At 35.4% G+C, this 23,047-nt stretch overlaps 1 protein-coding gene across 1 annotated transcript in view; it reads right to left on the reverse strand.

Annotated features, from left to right (window-relative positions):
• Nucleotides 1-23,047, reverse strand: part of NEB (nebulin) — a 131,028-nt gene that overhangs the window by 97,902 nt on the left and 10,079 nt on the right. Inside the window, 29 exon segments of the mRNA XM_041124650.1 lie at nt 362-466; nt 2,003-2,209; nt 2,967-3,278; nt 3,660-3,767; nt 3,929-4,033; nt 4,734-4,940; nt 6,448-6,759; nt 7,676-7,783; nt 8,831-8,935; nt 9,164-9,370; nt 10,593-10,904; nt 11,742-11,849; nt 12,218-12,322; nt 12,983-13,189; nt 13,321-13,632; nt 14,312-14,419; nt 14,517-14,621; nt 15,116-15,214; nt 15,912-16,016; nt 16,110-16,169; nt 16,171-16,218; nt 16,301-16,402; nt 17,060-17,176; nt 17,948-18,055; nt 18,246-18,350; nt 20,205-20,309; nt 21,055-21,159; nt 21,264-21,368; nt 21,679-21,783. Of these exon segments, the coding sequence (XP_040980584.1) occupies nt 362-466; nt 2,003-2,209; nt 2,967-3,278; nt 3,660-3,767; nt 3,929-4,033; nt 4,734-4,940; nt 6,448-6,759; nt 7,676-7,783; nt 8,831-8,935; nt 9,164-9,370; nt 10,593-10,904; nt 11,742-11,849; nt 12,218-12,322; nt 12,983-13,189; nt 13,321-13,632; nt 14,312-14,419; nt 14,517-14,621; nt 15,116-15,214; nt 15,912-16,016; nt 16,110-16,169; nt 16,171-16,218; nt 16,301-16,402; nt 17,060-17,176; nt 17,948-18,055; nt 18,246-18,350; nt 20,205-20,309; nt 21,055-21,159; nt 21,264-21,368; nt 21,679-21,783 (4,197 nt within the window).

Below are 23,047 nucleotides of genomic sequence, written 5' to 3' on the forward strand. Positions count from 1 at the left end.
GAAATAATAGGTTCAATCTGCAAGAATTTTGAATCCAGTACAAAACTGTGCATGGGGAAATAAAATAATAAATACAGTAACAAACAAGGATAGTACTCAAACTCTACTATTTTGTTAGTAACTATTATATTTTAATGACCTACATGAACACAATCTGCCTATAAATATTATGGCTTTTTCTTGGCAACTTTTGGTATTTAATTTTGGTGAAGAAAGAGGAAAAAGGAAAACAAATAGCTTTTTGTGAAATTACTACAGGTTAGCAAAATGAGAATTAGGGAGACTTTGTATGCTGTCATCTCACTTCTTCCTAATAAAAAAAAAATAAGAGCAATGTCATAGTCTTACAAACAGTACTCACATCACTTAAATTAAAGGCATTAGCTTTTGCTAAAGCAATCTGTGGAATATCTGGTGTGATGTGAACTTTCTTTTTGTCTTCTTCCCATGCTTGTTTGTACTTGTGCTGGAAGGATTAAAAAAAAAAAGAGATGTCAACATAACCAAAAAATTAAATAAAACAATTTAAAAGAATATTTCCTATTTGAAATATAAACTTTTGTTGCAATGATGCAACTACTAACATGGTAGGAACATTTGTCTTTTTATTTTAGCACTTAAAAGCAGTGTGAATCAGTATGAAGTTAATTGTGTGAGGCTGAAATAAAAGTGGAAGAAATACCAATCTTGCTAGAGTATTTTATTGCTCATCTCTTGCCCAGCAGTGCATTCAAGCACATTGAACCGCAGAAAACAAGAGGTTTCAAAATATACTGGGTCTGGCTGGGATGGAGTTAATCCTCTGCATAGCAGCCTGAACAGTGCTGTGTGTGAGATTTGTGACTAAAACAATGCTAATAACATACTAATGTTTTAGCTGTTCCTGAACAGTGTTTGCACAGTATCAAGGCCGCCTCTGTTTCTCTCTGTCCCCACAGCGAATAGACTTGGGGGTGTGCAAGAGGTTGGGAGGGGACATAATCAGGCAGATGAACCCAACTAACCAGAGAGATAATCCATGCCATCTAACATCATATTCAGCAAATAAAAAGGGAGAGGAAGGGGTATAGGGAGGTTAGACATCTTTTGCTCAAGAACTGGCTGGGCATCAGTCTACCCGTGGGAGGTGGCCAGTCATTGCTTTTGCATCACTTGTTTTGTTTTCTTTCTCTCTTCTTCCACTTCTCCTTTGCTTATTAAACATTTTTTATGTTGACCCACAAGGTTTTTTTGCTTTAACTGTGCCTTTCCTCTTCCCCCATCCCACTGTGGGGGAGGGGAGGAAGGGAGTGAGTGGCAGTGTGGTGCTTAGCTGCCTACCAGGGTTAACCCACAACTAAAAGCCAAGCCAGAAGGTATACAAAAAAAAATTGTTAGAGGTAGATTATTAGTTTATCTCCTGGAAAATAAGTATCAGTTGAGAGAGGCAATAGAGCTTTTCTTAGAGGAAACAGAGCTAAGGAAAGTGCACATAAGATTCTGATGGTCCCTGTAGCTACAATGCACGTGAAGTCTAGACTTTTCTAAAGAACACCAGCAGATTACATCAGTTCAGCAGGAGAATCAGAAGAAAAAACTCTCATTATAAAAGCATTCATATCATGAAGCAATTTCATATGAACATAACAGGCATCAGATGAAACAGACTCTACATTTAAAAGTTTAAATCCTATTTCCGAAAGGGATCACTCCACTATTTTTAGCCCCTAGATTCAAACTACTAGAAGTCTATAATCACTTATCTTGGGTAAACTTTATTAATAAAATGTGACCCCCAGGTCTGTTGTTATATGTTTTGCTTAGAAATATTAGTGTTATGCTTTGCTTTCAGGTATATCAAAGGTCTATTAAGATGAAATACAATGATAGTCAAGCATATTCATTAGCTGCCAAAATTGATGATTTCCAAAGCTACGCATACAATAAGATAGACTATTACATCAGGTGTAGTTTGTTTCTTACTTCTGCAAGCTTAAATGAATTTTGATGAACACTTTCTTACCTCATCCATGATTTTAGCATTATTTAAAGCTAAGACCATGTTCATGGAATCCATAGGAACAGAATACTTCAACTTGTCTGGATGCTGGCGATACTTCTTTTCACTAACAATTTCCATCGCCTTTTTGTTCTTCTCAGCTTCCAGGGAGCCCAGTGGCATCCATCCAACACCCTTCATGCTTTCATCATATTCTGCTCTGTATTGATTCTGGAGGCAGAAAGATAAGAAAATAATCAGATGCATGAAAAAGTCTGTAAATCATACACTTCTTTCTGTGTTTAATGAATATTAGATTTCAAATGCACTTATTCTACAAAGAAACAAACAGTATCAAGATGCATTCAGGGTTTATTTAGAAACACATTTGTTACAGTGACGTCTGTATTTTATTACTCCACCTTTTATACAATGTTCAGATCCTCCTTATGATGTATATAGATTGCTCACATGAGATTACATGCTAAGGCCCTCTTGAAGAAGGGGATTATCTTGAACTACTATACTGAGAAAAAAAGGCCCTTCTCTCTAGAGGTTAAACATCCCAGAAAATCTGAGACTATAGCTACTTAGCTGATTTCCCCTTCTTCTGAAAAGGTATCTTTTTGGGAGTACAAGATAAAACTATTAATGAAAAGGGAAGCTTTTCCTGTTTTGGCCTGCACACAGCTATTGCTCCTGAAAAGCCTGACGGGACAATGTAAGCAGTATATATCCATTTCACTTTATACATAAAAGTACTTATTTCTGAGCCCAAATTCTTTAGCAACAGGCATAATTTAGTATTTCAGAGTCTTAGAAAAATACAATGGCTATCATTGCTGAAGGTCTCATTTCATTTACTACATTTTAGTATACAACTGAACTAATTTCACTAAGAAAACAGTACTATTTCTCTTACAGTATGCTTTCATAAACTAAGCATCACTGTATTCACAATGCAAAGGTTGAAGAATCTCTCACTTACATCACTTTGTATCTGCATCATGTTTTTGGCTAATTCAAGACTCATAGCATCAGGCAAAACATTGTAGGTATGGATCAAGTTTTTGTAGTTTGCATTTGTAGCCGCTTCCTGTGCTTTCTTGGCTGCCACAACACTGACCATGTCAACTGGAGTATGGAAATTAGTCTTTGACTTTTCATAACCTTTTTTGTATTCACGATCAGACTGCATCTTAGCCACCTGCATGAAGTGCACCAGCTTGGGGTCGTCTTCAAGGCTACGGAACCCAATATGCTTTCCTTTCTCTTTTTCGTAGGCTAGTTTGTATTTATACTGACAGCAGGAAAGAAAGAGAACAGCAAAAACTTAAATCAAAAAAAAAGCACTATTAAACTCAATTTTATCTCTGAAAACATTTGTTCTTTTTCATCACAAGATACCAGGTTTAGTCATTTAAACATACACAGTCTTACAAAATAGCCCACTGAACACAGGCACATGAAGCTCAGCAGCTTGCTGAACAAAGAGCAAAAAAGCACAATTCAGTTTAACTCCACTGGAGAGCAAGTACTGCAAAGGTTTATCCCATCAAGCATGTAACTTAAACCTAGACAACTCAAGATGCTTAAAAAACCACTTTTGCACATAACGGAGCACTTAAAAAATGTTCTGTCTTTGCAGCTACCCTGAGTACTATCATGCAATCAAACTTACATCACTTGCAATGTCTCTGGAGGCTTTGGCTGCTTTTATTGGAATAGCATCTGGCTGCATGTCATAACCTTTCTTCTTGTCTTCCTCCCATGCAGCTTTGTAAAGTTTCTAATTTAAAATGTAAAAGAGAACAGGTACTCCATTATGAAGGCAGAACTACTGAAGTACCCTACATCACCATTAAAATATTTTCAAAAGACATAAAATTTAAACCAATGTTTGATCTATGCAGCCGACACTGAATGCCCACTGTAAGCATGGTAACTCACATTGCTCATTGTGACCTGGTTCACTCTAGACTGCAGAATTTCTGGAGTATCTGGCATAACATGAATGCTGGTCTTCTCTTTGTTCCATTTATCGGTGTAGAGCCTCTGCAATTACAAAGTAATATTTAGCATTGAAAAGGCATTGCACTCATAAAATAAGACCTTGCTTTTGTTTTGCTCATCTGCAATGAATAATATTTTACAGTAAAGTTCCATAAGCACTACAAATAATCTTCAGAAATATAACTGCTGAGTGGCAATATTATATTCCTCCTCTTTCTTTAGTACTTCATTTGAGAAATTTGCAAAGTATGTTTTGATAACTAATAAATATTGAAACTGAAAGTTTTCAGTCTGCATTCTACCCTGCCTTAATGCAAAGCATAATTTTTTTTTTTTTTTTTTCACACACCCCCTTTCCATGCCAAATAAGGATCAGTGGTGTCCCAGATAACTAGGGACAAATTTAAAGAACTCCACTTCCCAGGGAAACTTGTACAAAACTGACAATTTCAGGGTTTTTTCAGCTCACTGATTATGAATACTACTTTCTGCAGAAAAAGAGCACAGGTTACCAAATCACATACACAAAAGAGAAATCTTTAATCCTTATAAACAGAAAAGTCCCTTAATTCTGAATACAGTCTGAGGCTTCCATCATCTCTTAGTGTCCAGTCTTAACAAAGAAAACCACTACACCCATTTGAAATTCTAATTACTTCAGTGGGAATGCACCTGCCCCACAGTTTTGCAAGAAAAAGATCCAATCTCTGGCTCAGTCATGATCATCTGAACAACTTCTCACCTTATTCATGGTCTTGGCATTTTGCTTAGCTAGCACTTGTTCCATTGCATCCATTGTAATAGAGTACTTCAGCTTGTCTGGGTGCTGACGATACTTCTTCTCACTGAGAATCTCTGTAGCTTTTTTGGCCTTTTCTACATCCAGTGACTGAATTGGTATCCAGCCAACTCCTCTCAACCAGTTATTAAAATCTGCTTTGTACACATTCTTTTAAAAAATAAACAAGGAAAAACACAGTGAGACAAGGAAAATTAGAATGCCTATATACATAAAAGCAGATAAGACCTTAAAACTTCTCCTGGTCATTCATTTTTGAAGGACAATTTAGACAATCCTATTATAACTGCTACTGTTTTCCAAATTTTTAGCATAACATTAACAACTATTCATGTGGTCGGCATAAAGAAATTCTTTTTACTAAACCAATGTGTAGAAGTCACACTACAAACCAAATGCACAGACCTTAGAACAAATTTTGAGTGGTAAATATGAAAATCTGACAAAAATATAGTAATTTTTTAAAATTACTTGTTTGTTAGTAGACTTGGTTCACAGTAGAATTAATTTGGAGAAATTGTTTCAACAACTTCTGCTTAATGGCCTGGTTCTGCACAATCTTGAATAGACACCATTCCTATTTAATCATACTTTATAACATGGCTTTTAGAACAGATAAAGGTACCAAAATGCTGCGAAAATAAAATCTATTCCTGAACTGCAGTGTTAGAAGTAACAGGGAGAATATCAGAGTCTGAGAAAAAGACCATATACTTTCATAGCATGTGTACACAAGGCAAAATTTCTTTGTCCTCAGGCATCACGCTTCTCTCCTTGCAAACATCCTGAGTTAGAAAGCCAAGCAAGCTCGGCCAACTCAGCAAAGCTGGGTAAAAATACAGTGGGGAAGCAAAAAACTTGAGATGAAAATTTCTGTATTTGAAAAGAACAGTGTCTAAAGATCAGATCCTTTATCTGTTGGCCAATGGGCCACACACATTATTCTCTCCAAAGAATGCTTGGAATCTGAAGAACAGTTTCAATCCGATTATTAATGTTTTGGGGAATTTCAAATTTGTCAGAGGACTGTTAAATAATGCAGATTAAACTAAATACTTTCTGGATAAAAAAGCAGACCCTAAAGTTACACTATTGAAAAAAAAATGGAAACAAGTCACAAAACTTAATGGAAACTACAAAGATTTTTTATGAATCCTTCTCATGTATGGCATATGCATCTGTTGGAGGATAGAGGCAGGAAGGAAAAGTGAACAAAATAAATAATTCTCAAATCCCTAGATATAATAGAAACATACATAATGTATATTTTCAGTAAACTTAAATAAAATATGGTCAGAATTTAGACTCCACATAACATAGGATCTCTGACAATACAAATAACAATCACAGTAATAACACATCAAAATTACAAATTCAACTACAAAAATACACGAATTAGAAAAACATGTTCATTTGTTGAGAATTAGCCAAACACGTAGAGATACAAAGAAAGTTTTTACTTGCTAGGTAAGGTCCCTAGAATTTCTCTGCTACACATAATTCTGATAATCTCTGGAAAATACAGGGTTCCAGACCAGACATTTACATCTCAATCTACTGTTAATCCAATACAGTTAATTTTTTAACCTTAAAAGGTTAATAGTGTAAAACAGTCATTATGAGAAGAAAAAAAATGAGCTGATTAATCATTACATACATCACTCTGAAGCTGCATCACATTCCTTGATAGTTCCAGATTCACAGCATCAGGCAAGAGTGTGTAATTGTGAATTGGCTGTTTATAACCAGTGTTTGTAACTGCTTCCTGGGCTTGCTTGGCAGCCATCACACTGAACATATCCAAAGGAGTATGATATTTGGTCTTGGTAACTTCGTAATCCTTCTTGTACTCACGATCTGACTGCATTTTGGCCACATTCATGTAATGAACAAGTTTAGGATCATCCTGCAGGCTACGGTATCCAACCTGTTTGCCTTTTTCTTTCTCATATGATTCCTTGTACTTGTACTAGAGACAAAGGAAAAGGAAGCCTTACCCACTTTGGAAAGAGAAAACATGCTTTTGATAATTTTAATACTTTGAAACTCGATATTTTAACAACTGCAGTTCATTCTATAAACTCATAAATTGTTTTTCAGACAGGATTATTTAGGTCAAAAAAAGAAGAGGATTTCTGGATTTCTAAGCTTGTCTTGACCCCTGGTATAGATCTAAACCTAGATATGCAGTTACATGCCCACCCTCACCATTGGCTCCGCCATATTATATTTTACTGTCATAGTCTTCTAACTCCCAGAAACATTCAGCATTTGATTAACAGACTAGCATAATAATATATTATTGAAAAGCCCAAGACTACCAAACAATTAGATACCCCAATACTCAGCTACTGGAGGGAGGCATGTTTAAGTGGGGAATGGAAGTCATTTGCAGCGTTTTGCTAAAGTTAGTGAATTTATTTCTGTGTTCCAAATCTCCTTTCATAGCTTATATCAAACGTCACACCAAGTTTTACTGTTGCCAGCTGACGTAGCTGCCTGAAAGCAGCCGCATTTCTGTACAGCTCGTGAGTGCTAGACAAGTAGAAGTACAGGTCTCCAGCAATTAAGAATACAGCAAAAGTAAATTATAACAAAGGAACTTTCAAATAAGCTGGTGAATACTTGAAGCACATACAACAAACAGCACCAGCTCACTAGCACTCACACACATTATGATGCGTTTCCAAAGAAACAGGTTTTTTTAGAGGTTCATGTAAACATCTGAATTCACCTGTTATTTCACAGTGTAAGAGTTTCAGTTCTCAGAGTTAAGTGTCTCTATGTCATTATATGTATATACCATATGTTCTATGGCATAATATGCTATAGAAAGCTGTAACGCAATAGAGGTATGTATTCCACTTTACGTAAATTATACTTACATCACTTGCAATATTTCGAGAAGCTTTAGCAGCAATAATAGGAATGGCATCTGGTTTCAGATCATATCCTTTGGCAATGGTTTTTTTCCAGTCTGCTTTGTAGTTAGCCTTATAGGGAAAAAAGGTATGAGTTCGCAGTGTTACAAGTAGAAATTTTAACAAAGTTGCTTAAGCCAATATTTTGATTCGTATAACTATAATAAAAATATGCAGTTTAGGCTGTGCAATTGCAGGGAAAAATGTTAACCTGTAGACAAACTACAGTTATATTATGATAAATAAATCTACTGCAAAGATAGGAGAGTCCTTCAAGACAACCAGTTTAACTCAAATAGCTAAATCATTAACTCTGTAAGCATTTTTTGCAATTTTTATGTGGAACAACTCTATCAGTGGCATTTTTGCCCTTGCTTAAGCAAACTCATTTTTCATTTGACTGAACCTTCAGAAATTTTTTCCTGTTAGCTTCAAAATCAGGCCTTGTGGTCCTAAGCGACTGAAGGAACCAGTCTGGCTGCTTTTTTGTTACCAATTAGTGTCTGGACAGACTAACAGTATTTCAAGGCTATTAAAGGAGATGTCAGCTTTTACCTAGTTCCTGGAGGCCTGATAATGCCATCAAAAAATTTAGTATCACAAAGGCAATAAAATTGATACTATCAGTGGAGGTCTTTATGGTGTTGGATAGATGCAAGAAGTGATGGAAAACAGGCAGACTAGTAGCTGAATGGCAGAAAAAGCCACTGTCTCCACTGGATGAGTTAATTTCCTTTCAACACCCAGCAGCAGGAAGCAATATACAGAGAAATTGTACTGCTTGCCTATGCAATGTGTTTTATATAAAAGTAGATGACATAAGTCTCCAAACCTATAGGAATCTGAATAATTAGGCGTGCTGGTTTTTCTTGTTCAGTCTATCCAAGTAGTTTGAATAAAGCACTGAAATGTGTTTATGTTCATAAGTGCTCGAACAGTTTAAAAATTTGGTTAACAAGCACAAAATTCATTGACTTCTAGAAGTAAAAGTTTAGCTGAATTCAGAGCTTGTGCATTTCTATATTCAATATCATAGCATGAATGAATAAAAGTGATTTTTTCTATTAAGTAAATGACAAATAAATATATTATTGAACAAACTATTGATTATACGCTCACATCACTCAGATTGAAGGCATTGACCCTGGCTTGAATAAACTGAGGAACATCAGGATCCAGGGTGTATTTGTGTTTCATTTTTTCACCCTCTTGCTTATAGGTTACCTGCAAGGAAAAATAAAAAAATACTTGTTGACAAGTACAAGGTAGGTAATATTAGTGTTAACAAACAGACACAAAGCAACAATGCTTAATTCTTACTAACAAATTGCAATTTTACTATTTTTACAGTTTTTAAAATAGAAAGGATTTTTTTAGATGGAATATCATTAACATATAAATATGCTAAAAATTTAAATCAATATATTGCATTCATAATAAAAAATTTCTTACATCACTCAGTTGCTTGGTGTTGTGCTGAGCTAAAACCATTGGTATTGAATCTGGTATACTTGTAAATTTGATGGTGTCCGGGTGCTGACGATATTTCTTTTCATTTAATGCGTCTCCAGCCTTTTTAGCTGTTTCAACATCCAGTGAACCGAGAGGACTCCATCCAATACCCTTGAACCAGCTGTTATACTCTTGTTTGTATGCATTCTGAAGGAGAGAAAGACAACACGGACTTAGATTTTTCCCACAGAACTGTAATAATTCTGTTTGAAACAATAATCACATAGTCTAGCTAGTGTGTTCTACATTAGCGGGAAAAATTTATAAATTCTTGAAGGGAACAACAGATTTTTTATGCTTCTCTGTGATTTCATAAGGAAGAAAATGAGCTATTGTATTTTTGATTCATGATTCATTTCTTATGAACTGCAACATCCCTTCAGTATTTACCAACCTTCCTTTTCTTTTACCCATGTGAAAAAATTCACCAACCTTCAACTCTTAATAACTTCCAAGCTACCATATGGTGACTGTTTAACATGGTTTAATTTGTTCTGTGTTTCAGCAGAATCTATGAGACTTGGCCTTACACAAAGGTCCACAGAGCAGAGGCTCAATTTTTGGTTTTCTTCCTATAGTTCCTTCTACAGTAAAATATGCAGAATTCACAGATTGCAAGTGAAAAATTTATCCTGGCTACAAAATATGCAGAAGGTTATCCCATATAAACATTCAGACAGGGTCAAGGCACAGTCTGAATGCAAGGATATTGTGGACACTCTTTTTTAAGACCCTTCCATGTTTGAACTCTAAAATGAGTGGTCCTCCTTAGGGATCCATACAGAGTCAAATTCCACAGTATACAGGAGGTGCAGAGCGCAACCATGTATGCCAAGTCAACCATTTGAAACTCTGTATCTGCAAGAAGGACAGAGAAGGTCGTAGGAGGGATCTCCCATATTAAAGATCTCCAGAAGGTATTTCTAATAATATCAACAGTTACATTTTGTCCACTCCTTCATCTGAAATAGATATGATAGTGTAGTTGGACTATTATTAACTACCTCATGTGAAGACAAAGCAAAACAATTTAAAAGAAGTCTTAAAGAATAAAACAAAATTATGTTAGTTGCTAAATAAAGTCTTCTGAGGAAATGTGAAAAAAAGTTTATTTGAATTCAATATTCCAGAAGTCTGCTCTCCACTGATACACCAACATCAAAATCCTCTTGAGTAGAACTCACCTGGAATTTGGTATTTTTAAATGCCACCACCAGCTGATAAAAATTCTAAGGATCTTCCCCAAGACATAAGAAAAACAGACCGTTCCCATACAGCCATAGCAATTTTCATTGAATATAAACTCATATCTTATTTTTCACAGTGTGCAGGAAAACATCCATGAAATTGCAATCATTAAAATACTTACATCACTCTGAATTTGCATCATGTTCTTTGCCAGCTCAACGTCCATGGCATCCGGCAGATAAGTGTAGTGATGGATCAGATTTTTGTAGTGGGCATTAGAAGCTACATCCTGAGACTGTTTAGCAGCCTGGATACTGTACATGTCAGGAGGTGTATGATAGTTAGTCTTGGTCTTCTCATAGTCTTTCTTGTACTCACGCTCAGACTGAATCTTTGCTACATTCATGTAGTGGACAAGCTTAGGGTCATCTTGCAGGCTTCTGAAACCAACCTGTTTTCCTTTAGCCTTTTCATATGCTTCTTTATATTTATACTAGAAACAGAGGAAAAAGATCAAATGTACTGTGGCATGGCTACTGGTGTCCACACTAATGCAAAATGAAAGGAAAAAAAAAAGCTGTCATGACTTTCATTGGAAAAAGAAGCTGCAAGCAGTTCAGAAAGATAAGCTCTCCTAAAAGGGGAGAGTACACCCAGCAACTGCACCTACATTAGCTTTTCTTGCTCCACCATCTAAGCCTGTACACAACAGGTTACACACATCACAATAAGATTTATCAACATTAGCTACTCTGGTAAGGAAGGGAAAATATTTCCTAAGCATTTCTGTGTGGAAAGCTGTATGAAATATATCAGAATAATTGAGACAATCCTTCTCAGTCATTTGAAAGCAATAGCAAACAAATGGAATATGACTGGACAGCTTCCTCTAGTTATATGAAACCACTGGAACATATCCCACCTTATACAATTTGCACTATAAGGCTGTCTGATTCATGTATAAGCCATACTCCACTGTGTAACCAAAAGTACCCTTAGCACATATTGTCTCGTGGTCTGTAAATAGGTGCTAATGTAGTGTGTTTTCTGGAAATTTGTCACAGAATGATTGGAAGAACTACTGATTTAATTTCTCCTGTGAAAAGTGGGTTAAGAAACACAGTGCAATAGCATTTGCCTACCTAAAGCAAACAAGATGAACATAAAATAGGTTCTACACAAACTAAGCCTTTGGGAAGGACCAAGAATCTCTTTCGCATAATACTGACTCTAGTGAGACTTATGCAACGTAGGAGGTCTACCATATGGCCTGCAATGGACAACTTTTTTACTAAATGCCTAAGAAAATTATACCTGAACAGATACTTACATCACTAGCAATGTTTCTTGAAGCCTTGGCTCGAGTAATTGGAATAGCATCGAGTGACACATTGTTCCCTTTAGCTATTAGATCATGGTAGCCTTGTTTATAATATGCCTAAAAAAGAAAATCTGTATTATTCTGGAGAACCTAGTAATCGCATGAACTATATGCAAGTCAAAGCTACCCCTAAGCTACTCCAGGCAATTCTTTAAAGGCAGACACAGTGGGAATCATACATAACTATCAGTCTTCATTTCTGAGAACAGACTTATCTATTAATTATATTAATTAAATGATTACATGATTAAATGGTATCTGGTTGGAAATTCAAATGACACCAAGAATGAAAAATTACAGTGATACAAGTTGATTATACAGAACTGCCTATCAGGGAACGGAATCTGCAATATGAGCATATCTGTAACATATTACTCAAAAATTCATTAACAGTGTGTAAAAAATGTTGTAAAGAAGTCACTTACATCACTGACATTAGCTGCATTGTATCTAGCCTGGATAAACTGTGGGACATCTGGGGTAAGAGTGTATTTATGTTTAACTTCCTCTCCAGAAGATCTGTATAGTTTCTGTAAAATAAATGATACTGAAATAAATCCTTCTTTCCTTGTATAGCTAGCCCCAACTCACTGTAAATTAACCATGGGTTTATGTTTGATTTTGCAATTAAATGTACATTGCCACCTATCTCATAAAGATTGAGGCTGCACTTTTCATACAGGATTGTTGATAGAAGGAATGGACCCTAAAAGCTCTATGCAGTCTTTACTCAGTAAAATTAAGCCCTTTAATGGGACATATAACCCCATTTCTGAAAGAGTGGGATAATAGGATAATAAGGGATGGTAGGTGAGTGTAACATAAAACAGCTTGCTGGTTTATAATGACTGACATACTGTGATTCATCAAACATTCTGTAATTCATTCATTATTGTAGGTGGTAAAACATCAATAAACAATTTGAAAATTTCACATTTTTAAAATCAAATGTATTTCAATTATACTTAAAATATAAATGGACAGAATCAGCCGATGTGAACTGAAAGAGCCACATGATTTCCATAGAGATTTGCAGACATATAGCAGGCAAAATCTGAGCACAAAACAATGACAACACAGAGAAACACTTTCAGACTAGCAGTACTTTAAAAAATTTTAAAGACAATGCTTAAACTCTTCAGTAGATACATCTCTACTTTACTATAACACCCATTTCTTTCTCTACTTACATCATTGAGTTGAACTGAATTCTGTTTAGCTTGGACCATTACTGGAGAGTCCACCACACTTGTAAATTTAATGGTGTCTGGATGCTGGCGATATTTCTTTTCATTCAAGGCATCTCCAGCTTTTTTAGCTTTTTCTACTTCTAGTGAGCCAATGGGGATCCAACCAATACCTTTCATCCAGTTATTATAATCTGCTTTGTATGCATTCTAATAAAGGAGCAAAAACAATGTTTTAAAGGTTAGGAATTAGAAAAAACAATTCAGGGACCTCTCCTGAGTCTTCACAGTTTTTGCTTGAGACATCTCAAAAAATTCTGTTCACGTGAGATTTTACTTACATCACTCTGAATCTCCATCATATTTTTGGTCAGCTCCACATTCATTGCATCTGGTAAGTAAGTATAGTGGTGTAGGGGGTTCTTGTAATTAGCATTGCTGGCAATCTCTTGAGCCTTCTTGGCACCAACAACATTGACCATATCCAGTGGAATATTGTACTTAGTTTTTGTTTTCTCATAATCTTTCTTGTACTCTCGCTCTGACTGCATCTTGGCTACCTTCATATAATGAACGAGTTTGGGATCATCTTGGAGGCTTTTGAAGCCAACAAGTTTACCCTTGGCAAGTTCATAGGCTTTTTTATAGTTAACCTGTTAAAATATAATAGAACATGGAGAATATCATCTTAAGTGTAGTAACTTAGCAATAAGTCAATTAAAAGTAAAAGCTACCCTGTTTTTTCTACAAAGGGTATCCCTCACATTTAAGTCAGTGACAATACATCTTAATAAAACCAGACATGTATCTCTTCACAATCCACTGCTACACAAACCAGTTAGTTAGCTTTCAAAGTAGCATTATCTCACTTGTACTGATAATAAGAGGGAAAGGAGTCTTAAAATACTAAGGGACTTCCACGAGGCCATCCCCAAGAATCTGCGCAAAAGCCAGTGATGTCCTAGAGTCTTTTATCTCATTTATGTCAGGCCTATAAATAAGGACAGAGAGAATTTGGGGTCTGTGACTGCTCCTGGAGCTGTCATTACTGACCTACTCCTCATGATTTTCCTTAATCATACTGGAGTGCAAGATAGCCTATTTATTCACAGAGAATTACATAATGAAACAGCCTTTTCTAAAGGTAATTATACAAATACATTAGTGAAGCAATGAAACACCAATAAAAAAATAACTGTGTTAAATACATCCAATAACATGCTCAAAAAAGGCAATAGTTATCCTTCAGATATCCTTAGTAAACATAATTGCAAACATTGTTTATGTAAGCTCTTTTGAATTAAACAGTTCCTTTAGGAAGGATGTACTTACATCACTGGCAGCCTGCCTAGCAGCCTTGGCAGCTCGGATAGGAATAGCATCACTTTTTAGATCATAACCCCTTGATTTTAATTCTTCCAATCCCGTTTTGTAATAGTTCTAGAAGAAAAGGTGAATTTTGAATGAACACTTTCTAGCTAACAGAAACTTCATAATGTAAGTTGAATCAAGAGCTCTGGATTCAAAAGATACTTACATCACTAATATTGTAGGCATTAACTTTAGCCTGTATAAACTGGGGCACATCTGGAGGGAGGTGGTACTTGTGAATAATTTCTTCACCTTTGGATTTATACGTTATCTGCAAAGAAAAATAAAGAAAGAAATTTAGCAGCCCAATGTTTACAGATTGTAAATGCTTAATAATGCTGAGTGACAGAACTTAAAGATCTCATGTTACCTCACTCACAAAGAAAGACAGAGATAAAATCCTAGTCCTTGCCAAGTGAATGGTATAAACCCCATTGACTTAACTGGTGCGAAGAATACATTAAGAATGATGGACATAAACAAAATTACAAACATACACACTAAGAATTGACATGAACAGCCAATTGAAAAACTAAAAAAAAAAAAAAAAAAAAAAAAAAAAAAGATTTCCAGGTGATTTTCCACTGCAACAGAACAGCGAATACATGCAAATGTTTTTGTGCTTTTGTGTGTGTATATGCACACACATTCACGTACACATTCATTTCAGGAGCTCTCTTAAAACTAGATGATAAAGTGAAGGTGGCCACAGTGCAGAAATTGATAATGTCAGAGTGTAGCAATGTGTTTTCTAGGTTTACTTACATCACTCAGCTGTTTGCTATTGATCTGTGCTTGCTTCTGTACTGGAGAGTCAGTCACCTGAGTAAATTTGGTTTGATCAGGATGCTTTTTGTAGGTGTGCTGAAGAAAGATAATAAATATATTTGAAGAAAATGCATATAAGCAAAACTATTTTATAAGACATAGCAATGTAGCGTTACTTGGGATGGTTAGCAGTTATGGCATGCACGCAGATAAGCACTGTCATGCATAATGGTTCTCATGTTACTTTTTAACATAATCAGAGAGCAAGTAAATTTTTTAAAGTATTTTTAAACTATTAATGTAAAATATTTTATAGGTATATAAATACTATAATGTATAGTATACATTATATTATATTATACACATTATAGTATATATATTTTAGTATATTATATACAAATATATATTTAAAGTATTTTCCAAGTATTGGTAAATTAAATAAAATTAGTACTAATAAAGTAACTAAAGTACTTTTAAAGTATTAATGCAAAAATGTGTTGACTTAAGCATGTAAATGCTTGAGGTTCATTCTTCATTTTGGTACTATTCCTCTAATTTTATGTTTTTACTTCTTAAAAAAAAAAGATTGTGCTATATCTGTCTTGATCACTAGATGTCACAAAAGGTTCTAAAATACAGATGAGTATGTTTTTTAAAAGTCACATATGCTAATAAGGCCAAATTCAAAATCATTGAAGTTAACAGGAATCACTCTGTAAATTACTACATGCCTCAGAAACAGCTACTCTGCATGTAGCTGGCTACTTGATAACCACTACTGTCCTGTACTTACATCTTTACACTGGTCTAACTTCTTAATAGCTTCATACTCTTGAGTTATGGTCTGAGGGAAGTAGCATTTTGTCTTTTCCTCCTCATAATCTGCTTTGTAATTTTTCTAGGAATAAATCAACATTCAGTAAGAAACCATAATTGAGCTTTCTCTGAAATGAAAGTATGATGGTGAAAACAGAACGATTGCCACACTTACATCACTCTTCATAGCTTCAACTTTCATGCAGTGTGTATGATGTGGGTCCTCAAAGCTGCCCCAAATAGTGTCCTAAAATATTCTTTTGATATGCATCTTTATATTTTACCTGGAAAAATAATCACAAGTTGATAAACAAAAGTAATCAAGAGTGTCAGTACTGAACAATGTAACATAAATCAAATACATACATCACTAAAATTCTTCAGAACAGTATCAATCTGGAACTTTGGTGTGTCACAGTAATTCATGCTGGTTCCTTTTGATTGTTCATAGGCTTCTTTGTATAATTTCTGCAAAAGAAAATAATGTCAGATAATGCAGCAGATTCACTGCAACTCATTCACACCACATTAAAAATGACGAGTAAAACCATGAAATGATTACAAAGAAAAGCTTTCCCAGAAAATTGAAAAACAGATGACACTTTTTTCCCCATGATTTTTTAAAAAACCCTTTTTTTAGTGACTGTTAGGTTTGTAAGGGAAGACAGAAAGGTCCGACTAACTTCTGACATGGACAAATATGCAATCTCTTTCCACACAGATGAAAACAGCAAGAAGAGAGAAATCAAGAAAGCCATTACAATGAGCAACCAGAACACAATATATATGAATATGCAAAAGCACCACATATTCTATCACTATCAGCATCAGCTGAAGTTCCTTAAAACAGTAAGGGAAGAAATGTAACTGTCAGCTTGTGATCCATTTTCCACAGGGACCTAAATGATTAGCTTCCTCATAACATGCCACAGCTATTGTTACACTCTGCTGTGGAGAAATGACTCCTTATCTATACTGTTCTGGTTGGTGGTATCTCATGACAAGTACTGGTCTATAAAACTAAAAATACTAAGAGATCCAAAGGAGAAGCCTTGTGAAGAAACGATGAGTTTCGTTTATTGTACATGACTGAAAATCATCCAGCTGTACTTTGATAATACTTACATCACTCAGCACATTTCCTGCAGCTTTTAATTGCCTCAGCAACGGGTTCTCTGTAGCAGGAAGCACATTATAATCTGCAACAGCTTTGTTCTTTTCATAGTCTGCTCTGTATTTTATCTTTAAAAAAAAAAATTTAAAAGGGTAAGGTTTTAAAAAATCAGTATTAAAACCCAAACACTCACTAACATATATCATCTTGAACTTTTCAGGAAAATTTCCCATTTTTTAACTTATGATTCATGATGGCAAAGGACCATGAAAGGCACTCAGATCACAGGAGTGCATGGATGATGAGATGGGAGGCAGGGTCACAAGAGAAGTGAGAGCTATTTAGTAGATGTCGCCACCTCTCAGCCCCTCTCCAAACATTGTAATTTTTCAAATAGCGGTTGACATCTCAGGATAGTCACACTCATACAATTTAATGACATAAGATTGTCTTTGCTGATGCATATACTATTGCAGAAAATGCAGAAGCCAAACAAATACTGTTTTTTGAACAAAAGATGGGCCAGCATAATGTCATTGAGATACACTGAGCAAAAACAAGTAAATATGAAAATACTGAGCCAAACTGAGCTAGCTTAAGTTGGTCTTAGTTAACAGTATTGATTTGTTCCAACTAAAAATCAGTCACATAACATAATCAGAACAAACAATGAAGCAAATTCTACTTCACTGAAAGAAAATTATACTTCATAGGTACTGTTGTGGAAGATTATAGGCATGGTTAGGAGTTGTTACAAGCTTCCTAGTGGGAAGCACACAAGAATACATCTTTTGCATATAAGAAAATACTTTTGACACTGGAAAAAACAGTTTCAGCACAAACTGGCCTAACTTTAGAACTATACTCAAACTAAACAAATGGGAGTACACATAACATACCTTACTGACATTATCTGAAAGTCGCTTATTAGCTTCATATTCTGGAGTTTCAGTCTGCATAAAGTATATTTGGTCTTTGATGTTTTCAAAGTCTTCCTGGTATTTTCTCTGTTAGGAACAGAGACAAACAGGTAACAACATATCAAATGTACTTACATTATAAATGAGACATCCACGAAGTAGCTTATTTAGGAAAAGAGAAATACCACAAACAGAGTGGGCAAAATCAATCAGTATTCGCCACATTAACATAAACAGAAGATAAAGCTGTTCAAGATTTTCTGAAGAATTCACTTACCATACTTATATTTTCTGCATTCATTTTCGCAACTGCAACATCATAGCATGGAGTTTGACTCCACTTGCCTTTAATATTGTCTTTATAGTCCTTGTGGTAAATAATCTATAACAAAATAAAAAAATAAAATTTAATCCCCAAGATACAGCTCAATTTTCACTTGACAGATCTGTTATCAAAAGTTGTCTTTTTAAAGTTGCTTCACATTTCACATCTGCCTTATAACCACTTTATCAGTTATTGTCTAAAATGTCTTAAATATGATTTGGCCTAACCAATTCAGTATTCAGTTATTTCTCTTAGTACCTTCCCTGACCAAAGAAAGGATAAATAGGTGAAATAAGTCATCTCTTCTAGAAGATGTTTATTAATAAGAAAATCTCTCTATGAGACATCACTAACATATTCCTTTAGTTCTATTTTCTCACATAATATTGCTGTCACAAATATATTTGTCACAAATATATTTGTCACATAATATTGGGACATAGTACTGCCCATTGGTTAAGCCAGGATTTATTGTTATTGCTGCTGAGACTTCTTATAAGCAAACCCTTTTAATATATGGATAGCCTGGTATATGTGATTTCTATTAGACTATATTCAAGCACATGGAAATCAAGTATCAACTGTTTAAACAGACAGTTTCTGTCTGTCTAATAACAAAACATCTTCCTGAGTTTTGTCTCAGTGTTCCAAATGCATTTTCAGCCACAGTTGCATTGCTTATCACAAAAAATACAACTTCTCCAACGTCTTTTTAATTGTTACCACATTGATAAAGAACACATACGCCAAAAATAACCTTAAAAAATTCTACATTTTGTTGTTTTGGAGATATATATATAACTTACTATTTTATTCATTTTAAAGAATTATGATACTGATCTTGCTTTTTACACGTCTAAAAATTTTCTTGATGACAATTTAGCTTCTAAGCTATGGAAGAATAAGATTAAAGAAATTTTCTCTAAATGAAATATTACCTTCTTTCACCTTCCAAATGGGTTCACTACAGTATTTTCTTAGTGGTTTTGCAACTGTAAGTGAATACTATAACTCTCTAATCTTAAACAGCAGATAATTTTCAATACACAGCAATAAAATCATGCATGTTCTCTTCATAATAGCTAAATTCTGAACTGAGTTAAAATCCCACTTCTGTCTTACAAGAGTATGCAACTTAGTTCCAGTTTCTTCAGCAAAAGTTGGTCTTCCCGTATTTCACTTCACCTTCTGCATTCCTCAGATGTGTTTTATTCTAAGTATACCTAAAATTCATTGACAAGGACTCGCGCCAGAGTCTTTGTTAATCATGCCACACAGTTATGGAATTTAATGTTGAATGTTACTTGTTAATTCGGTGTGCAAATCAGGAAACAGTTATCTAAGTTGCCAGACATTTCCACTGATTGGTATCCATTAACTTAAGAATGCTTGGGATATGTATGTGTACAATGGTTTGACACTGAAATGAACATTTAGAATGTATTCTGCACAGTTGATGTAGGCAACTTTTCAGCAAAATGGGGTTATTCCTTGTAAGCAAGTAACTCACCCCAAAACCAGATATATATTTATATATCATTGTTTACATTTAAGAGAACAGCAAAACGGATGTTGTTTATTATTTTCTCCTGTAAACACAGAAAGTGTAAAGCAGAAGACTAAAAAAAGAGAGAGAATAGGAAGTAATGCATGTATGGTAGAAGCAGAAATGTTTTGTGAAAACGAAATTCACTGACAAGAATAAAATTTCGCCTTTCACCTGAGCCTGGGCATGATTTTCTCTGAGACACCTGAGTAAGAAAGGAACTGACTTCCACCACTGAAAAGCAAAGGGGTCTTCATATGAGCTCTGTTCTTTTCTTTTGCTTTCCCTTTCCTTAGGTACCTTTTTGCCTCTCTAACTCCAAAAGCGAGGTTTCTGCTAAAAGAAGAGCACTGCATTCTACTCACATCACTCAGCTGTCTTGTCACTTTCTTGGCTTGTTCCACATCAGGTGGATCTGGCAGAGAAGTATATTTAGATTTTCGTTCATCATGCCCTTTTTTGTAGACAATCTGAAAATATGAAACAAGTAAATATTTACAGTAACTACCAACTTAAGCATCAGAACATTTACTGTTAAACCTGCTAACGCCACCATTAACAAAAGTAGTTCTGTCCACAGCTACTGCAGCATAAACTCTTTCAATCAATGTATTCTGGAGGACTACTGAGAAGTCTCTTGATAAGAAACAGTGAAAAAGAGTCAGTTCCCTGGGAAAGTTTTCAAATATATTACTCTGTTGCTCCTGATAAACATGGACTAGTGAACTTCTAGACATCTGCAAAATTCACTGAAATCTTTACCTGAGACCTGAAATGCTTGGTTGAAGAGTTCTATGTGTTTAAGTATCAGTAAATCCCACAGCCTCACAAATTCCTGACTTTTCTTATCACTGTTTTAGCGAGACAGATTTGTAGGCCCACAACAGTGAACTGGGCTTACAGCCAACCCTGAGACTTTCTCCACATATTTTGAGAGGTACTTGAGGTCTTCTTACCGATTACCTCAGAAGATCTTTAATAAATTATTTCATTCATTCATAATCCAGCACCAAACTGCCAACAGATTTATACTCTAATATAGATTATGTATTTTTCTATTGAAATAGCACTACTATCAGAGCTATCAGTGCGCACCTACACATTTTTATTTTCTGTTCCATTATGAAGTTTTTATAGCTAGTCAAAGTCCACCACGTAGTCTACCAAGTTACACTGTAACAGTGACCCAACTGTCAATCAGGTTTTCATACTTACATCACTCAGAGACTTTTGAGCCTGTGCCACCCTTCTGAGCTCTGGACTGTCATTGTACGGATAGAATAATGTTTTGTCTCCTTCCCAGTCTTCAGTATAGAGTTTCTAAAAAACAGAAAAATGCCAGAATATTCAGGACGAATTGATCACTCTGACTTGGAATCCTTCTTGCACTTCAGCTGCCTAGACCTGTGATTTTTTTTTCTTACCTTACTGAACATTGCTGTGTTTTTTATTGCATTCACAAGCTCTGGAGCATCAGGGGGAAGCAGGTACTTGTCCTTATTCTCCTCCCAGTTCTGTTTATATAATACCTGGAAAGAAAGATCAGCACATTGGTTACTCTGTCATTAGAAAAATATTTACTTTTGTGAATAAACTACCTACTCTAAAGATTTTTTTCAAAGTGAAAGTCTCAAACCAGTGACATTTGAAGACATGAACTAGAAACATTTAAGATATATTTATACTTGCCTTATCAACTTCTCTGCTATCCTTCTCTGTGCTTCTAAACTGTTCTTCCAAACATTGCTCTAGTGCCCTGAGCTGAAAACTTTATTCATATCAGTAACCTTATGATCTCCAAACGTTCACAACCCTTCCAGAAAGTCAGAACTCGCTCACCTTGCTCACTTGCTGTGACACCTTCTTTGCATGTTCTATATCCTTGGCCTTTTCATCAATGTGGCAAATAGTTCTAGCAGCTTCACCAGCCATGCGGTATTTAACCTAGACCAAAGCACAACAAAATGCATTTATTCTTACAGCAAAAACTGACAGGTTTTTTAAAAAGCAGAATATTGACATTTTGACAAATAATACTTTAAACACACAAAACCTGAATTCAGTAAAGCATTTAGGACTAGTTGTTCCTTAGAAATTAAGACTATGGAAACAAACAGATTTTGTGAATTAACTGAGAAAGAAATACAGCTTTGAGACAGTTTCAAGAGATGTGAATCTAAGTTAGAGTTAGTGTCCCTCTGTAATCACAGAGTTCTTTCTAAGTGTACTTCCACCCTGTATAATGAGATAGAGAGATCCCCACGCTACGCAGTATATCTCAGTTTCATTACCATGTAAACACTAGCTGTAGTGCCAAAACCAATATAGCCACATTATCATGGCAAAACAGCAGCTTCGGCACAAAATCATCCTAATGCGGTTATATCACTCCCAGCTTGACAGCGGGCTCAGTCAGCATTAGCGCATGGATTGCTGCATCACATTCCTCAATATATCCTAAGTCAGGAGCAGAGTAGAATTTAAAGCACACTCTTCTGAACACTGGTTAGGTTAGGCGACTACCCTCTTTAGGGGTTCCCACTCCTACGGACTCAACTCTCCCTATTCACTGTACAAAGAATTAGGAAGCCTTTATAGGCGGATTTCAGTTTCTCAAACTGTGAGGTGTATTGTTGAAAGGTAGACTACAGCTGCTTAAAAGGAAGAGTGGAGGATGAGCTAGCTTCCAGAACTAAAGGCACTGCATCAGTGGGCCAATTGCACTTGGGCTAGCTTTCAAAGGCAGATCACTAAAAGTGGGATTCACACAGAGGGGACAACACCTCTTGAAAAATCCCATAGTAAATAACAGGATGTGCAGAAGTTCATTTTGCAACACCGGGAGAATCTAAGCATCATTCTTCCAGTATCTCTTTAGGAAACTTACTTTCAGTTGCTTTACGAAAACAAAAATGTTTAAACACATTTTAAAAACAAAATTCTAGGGTTATTTACCCAGCGGACAACTTAACCTCAACAAAAATTCATCAGGCACATCATTCATGATGACTGCAGGACATAGTGTGTGAAATCTTCAAATTCAATGATATGGGCATCACCATCATCTCCCGTGCCTGTAAATTCTGATCAGAAATTTTCAAACCTCTTCAGGCACAATGAAACAGGGCTATTATGCAGCTGGAAAGGAACCATCACATCTCCCTTCCCGAAAGGCCTAAATTTCAACCTACAACACAGAACTCCAGTT

The sequence above is a fragment of the Aquila chrysaetos genome, chromosome 6, assembly GCF_900496995.4.
Source record: "Aquila chrysaetos chrysaetos chromosome 6, bAquChr1.4, whole genome shotgun sequence".
Taxonomy (NCBI): Eukaryota; Metazoa; Chordata; class Aves; order Accipitriformes; family Accipitridae; genus Aquila; species Aquila chrysaetos.